Here is a 14,956-nt window from a genome sequence, read left to right on the forward strand (position 1 = left end):
CTTGCCCTGTAATTGTAAAGCAATTCATCCACAGAACTGGAAAGGAGCTTGGGAACACTGTTGTTTTCTTCTTTTACCACCATGTAATGCTCCCGCACAGCATAAAAGGAAACTCATTGTCTGGGATTCAGACACTACTGTTTCAAGTCAAACTTGGGGCTATTCTAGGAAGATGACAACTGTACCAAATTAGCAGTCGTAGTTTTGTAACATTGTTTGAACCAAGTGGCTTGTTTGCTTAGAAGTAAAATCCGTGGTGCCCAGAGATGAGAGGATGGATAAATGGTAAGCTGACTATGCCATCAGGTCTTTGCTAAGAGTTGACTAGTTTCTAAGATTCATGGCATTCTAGTCCATATACTCAGGAGTCATATGAAGAGCATGATAATACCAAAGATTAAAAATCCAGTGACATGGAAACACGTAATATGTAAAGGAGACATCTTAACTTCAGAATGAAAAGAACTAGCAAAAAGGTGAAAAATCGAAAAATGAGTTGTACTTTCTAGAAATACTTTATTTAGAATATGGGTAACTAATGACCCTAAGAATCATTATTTTATAAATCATGATAGTCTCTGTTTTTCCTTCTGCTAATATTAAGACCTGCCATCTTAGTTCCAATTTATATATTTAAAAATATAATGTCTGCCTCAAATGAAACAAAAGTGACATTCTATTTCAGACTTGCAGAGCTCATACACTGCTGTAGTAATATAGATATCTTGGAACTTATAATTTTTAATACTGAGATTTGCTCATTCATTTATTAAATGCTTATTGGGTGCTTTCTACATGCCAGGCATTGTGCTAAGAGCTGAAAAATGGTAAAAATACTTTTAGATACCTCTAACCTGAAATTCAAGTAAGCAATTCTTATGAAACTGGGAGTAGGGGTACAGCAGGGTGGTAGGGGAGGCTTTTCATGTGGAAAGGTCTGAAATAATTCATCCTGCCAGGGGTGGTGGCTCATACCTGTAATTCCAGCACTTTGGGAGGCCAAAGCAGGCAAATGGCTCTATCTCAGGAGTTCAAGACCAGTCTGGGCACACAGCAAAACCCCATTTCCATAAAAAATACAAAAATTAGGCAGGTGTGGTGGCAAGTGCCTGTAGTCCCAGTTACTCGGGAAGCTGAGGTGGCAGGATCACTTGAGCCTGGGAGTTCAAGGCTGCAGTGAGCCATGATCGCACCACTGCACTCCAGTCTGAGGGACAGAGCAAGACTCTGTCTCCAAAAATAATAATAATAATAATAATATTTTAGCAGGTATTTTATATTTTACAAAAACAATACATAAACCAGAAATAAAAGTTACTTTTCCCATGGCATATCATAGCTGGTGTTGTTAAGATTGAGAGTCCTGCTGAAGATGCATGGGGAGTTTATGAGTCTTCCTAGAACCGGCAGCTCAGTAAGTGAAAAGACAGATACCTCAGGAATCTCAAACAAAAATAAACGAGTTTACAAGCTGGTCTACATGAACTTGCTATTTCAGTAAGGCAGCCAATGAGTGAAGGAGACTAAAATACTCCCTCTTTAAACTATAATGCAGTTCATCACAACAGTCAAACCAGTTTTCCTTTCAGAAATGAACTGAATGTCTTAAGATTTTTACAGACAATGTGGATACTCATTTCAGTTGACACTTATTTCCTTTGGATATACACCTAGTAGTGGGACTGCTGAATCACAAGGTAATTCTATTTTGAATTTTTGGAGGAACCTCCATACTGTTTTCCATAACGGCTTTATTAATTGAAATTTACACTCTTACATTCCCACCAACAGTATGTAAAGGTTCCCTTTTCTCCACATCCTTGCCAACACTTTTGTCTTTTTGCCATTCTATCTAGAGTAACATCGATCTCACTGCGATTTTGATTTGCCATTCCTGATTAATGATGGATGTTGACCATTTTTTTCCTATACCTATAAGCCATTTGTATGTCTTCTTTTGAGAAATGCCTATTAAGGTGTTTTGCCCATTTTAAATAGGATTATTTGTCTTTTTGCTATGGAGTTGAGTTCCCTATACTCTGGATATTAACACCTTATCAGATACGTAGTTTGCAAATATTTTCTCCTATTCTGCAAGTTGCCTTTTTGCTCTGTTGATTGTTTCCTTTGTCATGCAGAAGCTTTTTAGTATGATGTAATCCCATTCATCTATTTTTGCTTTTGTTGCCTATGTATTTAGGTCTTATCCAAAAAATCCTCGCCTAGTCTAATGTCATAAAGTGTTTCTACTATGTTTTCTTCCATGAGTAGTTTCATAGTTTCTGGTCTTACATTTAAGTCTTTAATCCATTTTGAGTTGATTTTTATATATGGCATTAGATAGGAGTTCAGTAATAGATGATAGATAGGGGTCCAGCAATCCCTCTATGGGTTATATATAAAAAGGACATGAAATCAGCATGTAGTGAATATAGCAGTGGCTACCAGAGACTGGGGAGGGCAGAGAAAAGCGGGGCAACTGGGGGAGGTTGGCCATTGGGTACAATGTTACAATTAAATAAAAGGAAGAATAAGTGTCACAGTGTAGTCACAGTGGGGTGACTACAGTCAACAACAGGGTATTGCATATCTCAAAATAGGTGGAAGAGAGGATTTTATATGTTCCCACTACAAAAAAAAAGATAAATATTTGAGGTGATGGATATGCTAATTAGCCTGATTTGATCATTGCATAATGTGTACATATATTGAAACGCCACATTGTACTCCATAAATATGTATTAATATAATGATTGTGTCAATTAAAAATTAAAAAGTTATACTTTTTAACTAGAATATGTAAATATTCACCTTACATTCAAGATACTTGTTTTCCTTTCTAAATGGATATTACAGTACTGTTCTCTGGAAAAAAAAATAAAAAGACTTTCAAAACAGCCATCTTACTTGAAAAAAAAGACACTGGAAGAGCTATCTGCAAATCTTGTCCTGTGGGTCTAGGTTTATCACTGTCCACTGCCTGCTACAATGTCCTCTCCTATTTTTTTCTCATCATTTTTAGGCACAGCCAATAGTCAGAATAGGTCAAAACTGGAAGAAAGTGAAAGTATACCATATATCAATGAAAATTAAAGAGAGTTTTTTAAATCACTTTTTTTTTTTTTTTTTTTTTTGAGATGGAGTCTTGCTCTGTCGCCCAGGCCAGGGTGCAGTGATGTGATCTCAGCTCACTGCAACCTCCACCTCCCGGGTTCAAGCGGTTCTTCTGCCTCAGCCTCCCGAGTAGCTGGGATTACAGGCACATGCCACCACACCCAGCTAATTTTTTGTAGTTTTAGTGGAGACAGGGTTTCACTGTGTTAGCCTGGATGATCTTGATCTCCTGACCTCGTGATCCGCCCGCCTCAGCCTCCCGAAGTGCTGGGATTACAGGCGTGAGCCACCACGTCTGGCCTAAATCACCCACTTTGTGTATAACATTATACTAGGCACCTCTTTCCTGCTAACCATTATACAACTATAGGTTCAAAAAAATGATCATCCATCAGTGAAAATAATGATGAGTACGTGGTTTAAAAAAAAAAAAAAGGCTGGGCGTGGTGGCTCATGCCTGTAATCCCAGCACTTTGAGAGGCCAAGGCAGGCAGATGATCATTTGAGGTCAGGAGTTCAAGACCAACCTGGCCAATATGGTGAAACCCCATCTCTACTAAAAATACAAAAATTAGTTGGGCGTGGTGGTGCATGCCTGTAAGCCCAGCTACTTGGGAGGCTGAAACAGGAGAATTGCTTGAACCCAGGAGACAGAAGTTACAGTGAGCCAAGATTGAGCCACTGCACTCCAGCCTGGGCGACACAAAAAGAAAAAAAAAAAGATGCAAGTGTCTAAGCTCACTGTTTTGGTACCATTTGGTAAAACTCACCTGTGATTCTGGATTAAATTAAAATTTCCTGGCCAGATGTGGTGGCTCAGGCCTACATAGTCCCAGGTACCTGAGAGGCTGAGGCCAGAGGATCATCTGAGCCCAGGAGTCTGAGGGCAACCTCAGCAACAAAACGAGAACCCATCTCTTTTTTTAAAAAAGAAAAGTTCCTTTCCAAACTCCTCCAGTCCCTCCGAAGCCCAATCTTGGTTAGATTAGTCAGTTTATAACACTTTCTGTCTGATAAAGACCTTTCGCCACCTTTCTATAACCTGTGGATTACCAGATCAATAACCTGGAATACTCAAAATGAAACACACTCAAGTCACCCAGAGCATTTCTCTCAGCTTCTTCTGTACAAAGACAATAAAACCTGCTGCTACCTAAATGATATGCTATACTCTGAAGCCTCCCTCAACTGATCCGTATCTCTACTACAGCCATCTCACACATGTATTTGACATATATTATTGCATTTAATTCCTATAATAAGTAGATACACAAGAATGTAAGCACCACAAAGACATACAGTTTTGTCTGATTTGTTCAGTGCTATAGTCCCAACACCTGTAACAGGGCTTGTCACATAGCAGGGGCTTAGTTATTAAGTGTTAGTTGACTGAATAAACAATTTACTGAATGAAGAATAGGGGCAAGTATAATGTCTAGTTTTCCTACACGGGAAAACCACAAATCAAAGGGATTACAAGACCTGACCAAGATCACATGACTATGAAATGGCAGTACCTCTAACAGAACGAAGGTCTCTTGGCTCCAAATCCAGTATTCTTTAAATTATCATTCCCTCCACCCTGGCCATGTGTACTCTCTTAAAATACAGAATGCCAGGAGAAATGAAGCCACAAGATAAACACAGAACATCTTCCAAGAGCAAAACTAAGTTACTTTGGGAAAAAGAAAAGAAAAGAAAAAGAAAAAGACATCAATTACAAAGTAGATTTTGAGAACTTACTTCAATTTCAATGATAAAACATGGATCCGAGAAAGACCTTTGACGTTTACAAACAGCCACTTGGAGCCTCCCTGGGGCCTAAGTGTCCATGTTTTTGCTCCTAGAGGCCAGTAAATGATAAAGCTGCAGAAGCCTCTGAGCACAAAGTAAGGACCAAATTTCCCACAGTCCCAACACATCCGGGACTTAGAATCTGATCTGATTCCTACGCACAGCCAGGAAGGAGAGACGGTCACTGCTCCTATTCTACCTACTTAGCAGTCTCCTACTCTTTTTCTTCCCTCTCCCTGCCTTTCCATGCAGCCTTGGTCTTCCTTTTCCTTTCAGCAAACAGGGCCATTAACACATCTTTTATTGTGCTAGACCAGCATTCTTTAAACTGGGGTACATGTTTGGGGCAAAGCTAACACTTCCCAAGGGTCTCATCATCACAACTGTAAAGGAATCAGTTTCTACATTTGAAATTTCCAAACGTACTCTTGTTTAAAAATTAATGGGCTTGGGTCCACGATTGCGTTGGACATCCATCCTGTGATGACCTTCACTGTGATGGAAGGAAGCTGTCGTTCACCATCTCCCCTTCACAATGGTTCTTCACTCACTTTACAAAAGTAATGCACTTGTATTACCTTCTCTACATCTTTTTAAGATGCATTGCCTGAGGGTGAAAAGACCTTGGGTAGAGAAACAAACAAAGGAACAAAAATATTGATTCATGTTGCAGGGTGAAAGTCTCCACTATTTAGGTAACAACTATTTCTGTTAAGTCAGGTAACTTCCAATTCTTTGTTTTAAAAAACAACCAGAAATCATTAAATATTGAAAGTCTTATGATCAAAATAAATACGAAATACTGGATTTCAATCTATATACTTGTTTTTTTTTTTTTGGTTACAGAGAGTATGGCAGAGTGATCAATAGAATACTTTCAAGCATAAAAATATATTACACTGAGACAGAATTCTATACAGCGGAAGAGAAATGGAGTAAGAATTTAAAGAGATAAAGAAAAGGTGTAAAATGTTTAACTTTCAAAAGATTGATTCTTGAATCTCATGAATTTTTAAACAAATGATATTAAAAATCAAATATATATTTTACTAGAGTTTTTAGAATGATGTAATACTTTAAAATATGAATAGTTACAATATGCTGAGAAATCACATCCCCTGCAAGCATTTAAACTTAGAATGAAAAGTTTTAGCATTTAACTGAAAAATGTGCTTAGGGACAGAGTTTCACCAAATCTTTTAGGAGGTATAGAAGCAAAAAGGTTGTAAGAATGCTACTCTAACACAAGCCTTCAGGGTCTATCCAAGATGAAATGAGGAGGAGAGAGAAAATGAACAATTTACCACCCATCCAGTTTTGAGTGAGGATGGTTGGGGGTGGAGGATTAGTATTTTCTCCATCCTCTCCTTGGTCCTAAGCACATTTGCTGAACCCAGTTCTACAGTCAACAGTTTATAAGACTGATGATCAATCAGTTTAAATATCTGATCTTAATTGCACTGCTGACTGGGCTTAGACCTCAGCTGATGAGATACATCTCATCAAATCTCCCAAGGAGAATTGCTAGAGTACCTTTCTCTGGGTTCTCCAGAAAAACTTATGGGGCAACATTTATAAAGGCTCAATTATTTTGTATTTATCTTATCATACAAAGGCAAATTTCACCATCAAGGATGTAATATTGAACACATCTATCTACCTGGCACTTCAGGAGTGGCATGTATAATGCAAAGAATTGGAGAGTTCTTTATATATTGTGTAGTGAATATTCTAAGGATGGCAAATGTCCTGAAGAGTCATCTCAACAGACATATCTACGTTACTAGGCCCTCAAACCCCAATTTTTTTTTCTCCTGTTCTGTAACCTCTTCTTCCCCACTGCCTCTTGCCTCTTTTCAGCCACTCCTTTGGGAAGCAGAAAGTTGTATGTATGATGGATGAGGCCAGCACTTAATTTGGTGTCTACACTGTTTTTAAAATATTGACTTTCCAGTCCTCAAGCTCTCAGAGAGACAGTGAACCTATTTAGAGCAGATGTCAGAACAACTTCAACCCTTCTCTCCTTTAGTACCAGGAGGTAGCCCAGTTTGAGATAAGAGGTCAGTCTTCAGAGTCAGAAGGTCGGCTGGAAATTCCACTCCACCATTTACTAGGTACGAGTCTTCAGGCAAGTCAATTTTTCTGAATCTTAGGTTCCTGAAATTCTTAAAAATTGTGTTGCTGAGGATTTGAGACAATACATATTATGCATCTAGAAATGTACCAGCCCATAGTAGGCTTCTGATAATCAATAGTTGTGAAATTAGATTTTTTAATGTTCTTTAAAAATTATTTAAAATTAGCCAATCATTTCCTCTTGGCATAATGTCAACTAGTGGCATGTTTTTCAATTTTGTTCTAGTCTCTTTAAAAACAAGTGATTTGAAAAATGACTATCTTTCATTTCTAAGTATAGGGTGGGCGTGTGCAGATGTAAAATGTACCTGCGGTACTAAAACTGGGGAAAAGGCAAACACAGGATGAGGACAACACAAAACTTAAGATTTCACCTATAACATTTATAAATATGCCAGCATGTCCTCAACCTGTCCTAAACTGTGTGAAACATGTTTAAAAACATGCAAAGAATCTATGATTGACTCTTTTAAAGTGTACCCAAATTAAACTGCTATAACAACACTTTCCCCAATCAAATTAGAAGAGAATTTTTTGGTAAATACTTAATATTTTCAGGATGTAGACAGACTGATACTACCACAATGTTCACGTTGGTGTAAATGAGGATTTCCTTTAGTCTCTAAAGCAATTTGACAATGTGTATCAAGGATTTTAATAGGACTGACATGCTTGTTCAGCAAAGTAGAAATATATTCTAACCAAAAAACTCCCAGATGTATGTACAACAGTATTCATTACATCACAATTTTTAATAGCACAAAATAATACAGCTTAATAATGTCCACAATAGGGGATGAAATTACTTGGCATAGCTTAGCCCATGGACTCTTTGGCAGCTATTAAAAATCATGTTGACAAAAATATTTAAATGAGATGGGATTGTTAAGTGAAAGAAGCAAGGTATAAAGCAGTATCTGGCAATGATTCCAAATTTGTATGTGCCACTATGATTCTCAAGCGGCAATAAGGAAATAAGAGAAATTTACAATGAAGAATTGGAATTACATGTAGTGATCAAAATCCATTCCACAGCTTGAAAGGACACAGTGTTAAGACTTGCTACCCACGTCCTCATTTTAGAAAGAAGTGTGGGATGAGTACACTGCTGATTCAGATCCTTTTTATGAATGGCAGGGATAGAAAAGTGGGAAATAAAACTGAAAGTCATGTCGGAAAGTGAGATATTCCACCCCTTTAAACTTTCAGTTTAATGAAGCTTTTGAGTGGCTTTTACACCACATGCAGCAATGCTCTCTGCCTAGCTAGCAAATGTGGCAGTGTGCAGAGATGAGAGAAGGTAGGAAAAGGTAAGGACTCACAATCTGCCAATATACACAATTTTGGAGGAGGAAATGAAACGCTGTGAATACAAACACACACACCAGTTCAGGTCTGCAGATGCTATTTAAAGCACACAGCATTTTCCCACCCCCACTCGAAGCAGAAACGCCTCAACACACCACCTGTGCGTCCCCCCGCCCCGCCCCCACCCCACCGCTTCAACAGCTACTGTGATCTGCACTTCATTACTAGTTTTAAAACTTCCAGCTTATTCCCAATGCACCCTACTACTACCAACAATCAAACGAGGATAGCAAGCAAGCCAAGATTGTTTTCCAGCCTTCACGAACTTTCCTGCGTCTATTTTTCACATCAGATATACAAATGTCTAATCAAACCCCACAGATAAGAAACAGAATAAAAACTCCTTTGTGTATGTATACATCTCACGTTACCCACTCTTCTACCCCAGGAAACAAGGAGTAACCCTAGTGCCTGTGACTCGAAATGACATCTTTCTGCTTACTGTTCTTCTGACCTGGCCTGTGTAGTCACAGCTCTGCCTGCCTGCCTGCCTGCCAGCCTGGGCCCGGGTACTTCCACAGCTGCCCCACAGCAGGGCAGGCTTCTTTCTGCAAACAGTCTAAAATCGCATGACGCCAAAGCCCACTGAAGTTATGATGAAAACAAGAGAAGACCAAACACACCTAAATTGCCACCTTACGTGTCATCACTCTCCAACTGAAAGGTGTCTACTTGCTTGACAGTATGCGCAACTATGTGTTTGCAGCTGTCACACCGCAGAATAAACAGTTGGGGGAAGGAGTTGGGTGGGTTTCTGGTGGTCAGTTTCAGGAAATACACCCTTCTTAGTTCTGAGCTCAGGTTCCGAATCAATACGTTTTGGAGACTTATTTTTTTTTCCAGACTGGAAATGCGCTAAACCTAATAGTTAACCTTAAGCATACCATCACTTCTGCTAAAAACATTTTCTACACACAGCCCCAAATTACTTTCAGTTGGGTTAAACAAAACAGACAAGCTGTAATACAAGGTCTCTGAGAAATGTGATCCTTTTCAATGGTCACCCAGGAGCTTTTCCTCTTAAATCTGTTTGGCGGGGGATGGGGGAGATAGGGAGGAGAGCACCCAAATTAAGATGCCACCCGGAGCACAATGATATTCTCAAGAAAGTTGCCTAAGATAACTCTTCAGGGATTCCCTGGTTGAGTAATTCTTGCAGGCGGGTGGGGAGGGATATCTGGCGTCCAAGATTACGATCTGCAGAGGTCTCCCTATGTTGACTTTTTTTTTAGGGCGTCCTTTTTAATTATACTGCAAGGACTCTGATTTCCACCTCCTTGTCTGCTGCTGGGGGGAGTTGAGAGCAACGCGCCAGGGCTGCGGCAGCCGCTCGGGCCAACTCCGGCGCTCAGGGGCGGGCAGCCCACTCCCCGCGGGTCCCACCCTCTCCAGCACACGCGCGCACACCCGCGTGGAGACGGCTGTCCTCGCCCGTCTGCCCCGCGCCCCAGCTGGGACTCACCGTTGTCCAGCCGCGCGATCTGGGGCAGCCGGTAAGTGCTGACCAGGAGGTCGAGCGGCACGGCCACCGAGCTCCACTTCACATCCTTGAGGCTGCAGCCCAGCGAGGGCGCCGGGTCCATCTTCCCCGAAGCCTCCTGTCCCGCGCTCCCCCGCCGCCGCCACCGGCACCACCCGCGCCTCGGCGGCCGCCGCTGCTCGCGCTCGCGGTCTGGGGCGCGCGGGAGGCGCCGGGCAGCTCCGGCCGCGGGCAGCCGGGGGGGCGCGGCGACTGGGGCGGCCCGGAGGGAGGGGGCCGGCGCCCGGCTCAGCTGCCGCTGCGGGGCATGGCTGGGGCGCCCCGCGTGCCCTCACGCCCGGAGAAGACTCAGAGCAGCCCCGCGGCTGCGGGCGGCGGCGGCGGCGGCCCGGGTGGCTGCGGCGGCTCCCGCTCCGCCTCCTCCTCTGGCCCTGGGTCTGCAGCTGCGGCGGCCGCCCGCTCGCCTCCTCCTCCTCTTACCCCTCCTTCCCTCCGCCTCGAGCGTGTGAGGAGGAGCCGCGGGTCTGAGAAACGCCATAGCAGCGCTCCCAGCACTGACTAATCAACAAGGTGCGAGCAACGCCTGCGCAGCTCTGGGAGACACCGCCTCCGCCTCCCAGGCGCCGCCCGCTCCGCCCCCAGCTCGGCCTCCGCCTCCCGCAGCTCCCGCGGCCAGGCAGGCTCGCGTCAGCTCCCCGGCCGGGGCCGCCAGCGCCGGCGGCTCGGCGCGCTCCGCAAGCTTTAGCTCTCGCTCCCCCGTCCGACCACTCGGGCGCCCTGCAGTCTCGCCGGGTGCTGCTGCGCGCCCCGGCTCCTTCCCCGCCCAGGCCCGTCCCCGGAGCCCGGGAATTGCCGAGCGAGCTCAGGTATCGCTCCCTGAGTCGTGGTGTCGGGCACCGTCCGCCTCCACTCCCATCCTGGCAATGCGGTGGCTAAATACAAGGCACAAAAGATACCTTTAGTGGCGCTCCCTCTTGCTTCCCGGTGACCCAGACTTTGGTCAGAAGAGTACCACAGCCCGACGGGGCTGCGGACGGCAGGCGTGGAGCACGCCTTGGCGTTTCCCCTCAACCCTACTCCTCTACCATCGGAGCTGGAAATGACTCCCAACAGTCTCAGCTTTGGCTACTAGATAAGATAAAAAGGGCAAAGCACCGAAAAGCGGAAAGGTGGTGGGTGATGAGTACCCACATACAGGAAGGTGGCCATTCGGTCTAGGACCTTCACTGAGTGAACGAGCTGCTGGAGGCGACGGGAGTTGATGAGGCCACCAAACACCGTAGACACGGAGATGGGAAGGGAAAACTAGGTTACTGGGAGGCTGCTGGGGTCAGCTGTTCTCACCCGCTTTTCCCATTCATTCTCTTCTCATCTTAAAGGTTGGGATCATTCTCGTTTTCTAGGTATATGTACCAAGACATTAGGTAGTTTGGCAAGATTTCATAACTCGTAGATGGCCGTGCTGGGATTCAAACCTACAGTTTGCTTTGCATGATCAATCATTCTCTGTCTCTCACAATGTTTGACATGGCCTGCTCACTGTGGACAGAGCTCAGAATACAAAGGTGGCATGTCCTGCCTTGTATGCTAATCTGCTTTCTTTCTTTCTGTCTTTCTTTTTCTTTCGCTTGCTTAACATTTTGTTAAAATAGCAGAGGTGAGTGGTTGCTAAGGTTGCGTATCTGCTCTGTTTTCAACACGTATTCAATGTTCAGTGCTTGATAAGGTACAGCAAGTACCCGCTTCGCCAGCCCAAGGGGACTTGAAAACATCCCGCTGCCTTTTCGTGGCCTGGCTTAAAAGGTCTGTGCTAATAAACCACTCCATTAACATTTGAAGAAAAACACAGATTCTTCTACACCCACCTTCCTGATCCTCTCACTTTGAAGCATTAGCGATAATTTTCACAAAATTCATCTGAAAGTTTTGACCTTTGGGTCATTCACATTGATTTTTTGAAAAAGTCTTGGAAAAAAGTGGGAAGTATTTTACTATAGAGTGTATGCAGAATCAGAAGTCCATAAAGTTCTAAGAATTGCTCACATAGAGTGTTTCGGCCGGGCGCGGTGGCTCACGCCTGTAATCCCAGCACTTTGGGAGGCCGAGGCGGGCGGATCACCTGAGGTCAGGAGTTTGAGACCAGCTTGGCCAACGTGGTGAAACCCCGTCTCCCGTCTCTACTAAAAATACAGAAAGTTAGCCGGGCGTGGGGGCGGGTGCCTGTAATCCCAGCTACTCAGGAGGCTGAGGCAGGAGAATCGCTTGAACCCGGGAGGCGGAGGTTGCAGTGAGCCGAGATCGTGCCATTGCACGCTGGCCTGGGCAACAAGAGCGAAACTCTGTCTGAAAAAAAAAAAAGTTTCAAAACTTTAAAGATTTAAGTGCCAGCTAATTTTTTTTCCTGAATAATTAATCACTTCTGGAAATAAAGCTCAGAATCCAAAAATGACATAGGAAACATCTAAGATTGGGCAGGATCAAGGGTCTTTCAACCTGTAAGTAGATCCTAAACCCTTATATGGTAGGCTGATTTTTTTAAAAATGACTTTGTTACTTTTATATTCTCTTTAAAAGCTTCAGAGAATAAGAGAAGTAGTTTCCTCTCACAAAAGGACTGGTGACTTTTGACCTAAAGACAAGATAAAAAGTAAAAAGATTAATGTAATCAACTTTTTAAAAATCAATAAAGGACTTACATTAGATCTGTTATTGCTGACCTTGCAGAAAAGGTTGTATTTCAATCTTGAGTATTAAAAGGAAGAAATTTTAGTGAGCTGCAAATTCTTAGTAAGTTTCATGTCCTGGAAGAACTCTTACAGAAGGATTTTATTTGTGAGATGGAGAGTTTTGGTTAAACTGCCAAAAACAAAAACAAAAAGCAGTTGAGAGGGATAATCTTTCAGTCTGGCTGAACTGTACTTCCAGACATGTTTCTTAAGGTTGTTGGAACAATGCAAACCGTGTATACAAAAGCATTACAACTTGGTGCAGGGGCAAAGCTTACAGGACTTTGAAGTTTATGAAAAGGAACATCCAAGAAAAGTTTTCTTTAAGGCAACAATTGATGCACTGGTCCCTTGTTCCTACTAAGTACCTTTACAAACTGAGATTTGTGAATTAAAATATCAGCTCCAGAGCCAGATGGCTTGGATTTGATTAGTGGCTCTGCTTCTATTTAATGTCATGGGAAACTTGCTGTTTCCTCCTCTGAAAAATGAAGATAATAATAGTACTCATCTCATAGGGTTGATATGAGAATTTAATCATTTAATATACATTTAGCATTTAGAATAGTGCCAGATGCATAGGAAGTGCTATGGAAGTATTAACATTTGCTATTATTATTAAAAACCATTGGCTTTAAAGGGCAAAATTTATAGAAAAGATGAAGAGATAAATGCTGACGATTTGAATAGATTTGAAAAATAAGAAATGATTAGATTTAGGAAAATAGTTATATCAGGCAAGGAGTAGAAGAACATTTTTTAAATGACAAACCTAGCTGGGGGACTTCATTGCAAATCTAGAGTCTGTGGGGTTAATTTATTCCACAGTGAACCCGCCTCCTACCCAGCAGACCCAGGCAGTGATCATGAAGACTCTGTATATGCTATTGATAAGCCCAAAGGTGAATCAGGTAAATGACACTACAGGACTCAAGTGACAGACACTTGCCAGCTTCCTAACTGTGAGTCTACTGTTTATACACGCATAACTTGTTAATTCTCTGCATTATCAGCTTTGCAAGATAAAAATATTACATATTGGTTTTCCTCATATCAGAGTGTCCTGGCTCACATAATATTCTAGCAGTCAAGTGCAATATCAAAGTTCACAGCCCTAGTGATTTTTTAGGTCTCCCCATTCTTTCCCCTTTCACTTAATTGCCATGTGATCCCCAGAGCTAACTTGAAAGACAGTCCCTAGCTAATGCTTTTTGCAGTATCTATATCGTCATTGTCTATGAAATTAAGTGTAGAGCCCTTGGCATGGCGTAGAAGGTTCTTCCCTTATGTGGCTGGGTCTGCCTCCCTAACCTCACTCCTGTTTGGCTACCTTCTAATACCCTATGATCTGGGGTAGCACCTGCTTGTAGTTGCCCAAATGTATCATGGTAATGCATACCCTTGTAGAGCTTGTTCTCTCAGCTTAGAATGCCTTTCTCCTTTTCTCTTACTGTGAAAACTTCATTCCAGCTCCAGCTTCCTGCATTCCATGAGCTGCTGTATCTCCTCCTCCAAGGAGATTCCTTTTTCTGTGTTACCATTGCACCTGCAATACCCTCTTTTGACTGTACTAGTTGCACTCTGATTAATTGTCTTCCTATATTAGCTTTGCCTACTAGACAACAATTGACTGTGGACACAAAAAGAGTATTTTTTTTTTTACCTCTGTTTTGCCAGCTCCTATTACCATGCCTGGCACACAGCAAGTGCTCAATTAATGTTTGTTGAATTGAGTAATCAATGCACTGAGTCAACTTCTCACTCTATATTATTTTGTAGGTCACTGCAACTCCTTTTTTTCCCCAAGCCAAATGGTATACAGCTTTAAAATTTTATTTACTTTATTTTTTCATTTCATTTTTAATTTTATTTATTTATTTTTTTGAGACAGGGTCTCGCTCTGTGGCCCAGGCTGGATGCAGTGGCACTATCATGGCTCACTGCAGCCGCCAACTCCTGGGCTCAAGTGATCTTCTTGCCTCAACCTCCCAAGTAGCTAGGACTACACTCATATGCCACCATGCCTGGCTAATCTTTTTTATTTTTTGTAGAAACCAGGTCTTGCTATGTTGCCCAGGCAGGTCTTGAATTCCTGGGCTCAAGCAGTCTACCCACCTAGACCTCTCAAAATGCTGGGAGCTACCACGCTTGACCTTGTATCTAGCTTTATTAAGATACTTTTCAGCCGGGCCCAGTGGCTCACGCCTGTAATCCCAACACTTAGGGAGGCCGAGGCGGACGGATCACGAGGTCAGGAGATCGAGACTATCTTGGCCGACATGGTGAAACCCCATCTCTACTAAAATACAAAAAATTAGCTAGACATGGTTGCGCGTGC

The 14,956-nt window shown here is 42.7% G+C and overlaps 1 protein-coding gene across 3 annotated transcripts in view; it reads right to left on the reverse strand.

Annotated features, from left to right (window-relative positions):
- Window positions 1-10,452, reverse strand: part of GAREM1 (GRB2 associated regulator of MAPK1 subtype 1) — a 207,427-nt gene extending 196,975 nt beyond the window's left edge. For 2 of the 3 annotated variants that reach the window (XM_016933497.3, XM_009433843.4), the window contains exon 1: window positions 9,875-10,452. In XM_016933497.3, the coding sequence (XP_016788986.2) occupies window positions 9,875-9,995 (121 nt within the window). In that variant the 5' untranslated portion in view covers window positions 9,996-10,452. The remainder of the gene's footprint in view (window positions 1-9,874) is intronic. The other variant, XM_063795576.1, reaches the window with a different exon arrangement.
- Between the last annotated feature and the right edge of the window lie 4,504 nt (window positions 10,453-14,956).

Source organism: Pan troglodytes, chromosome 17 (genome assembly GCF_028858775.2).
Source record: "Pan troglodytes isolate AG18354 chromosome 17, NHGRI_mPanTro3-v2.0_pri, whole genome shotgun sequence".
NCBI classification, from domain to species: Eukaryota; Metazoa; Chordata; class Mammalia; order Primates; family Hominidae; genus Pan; species Pan troglodytes.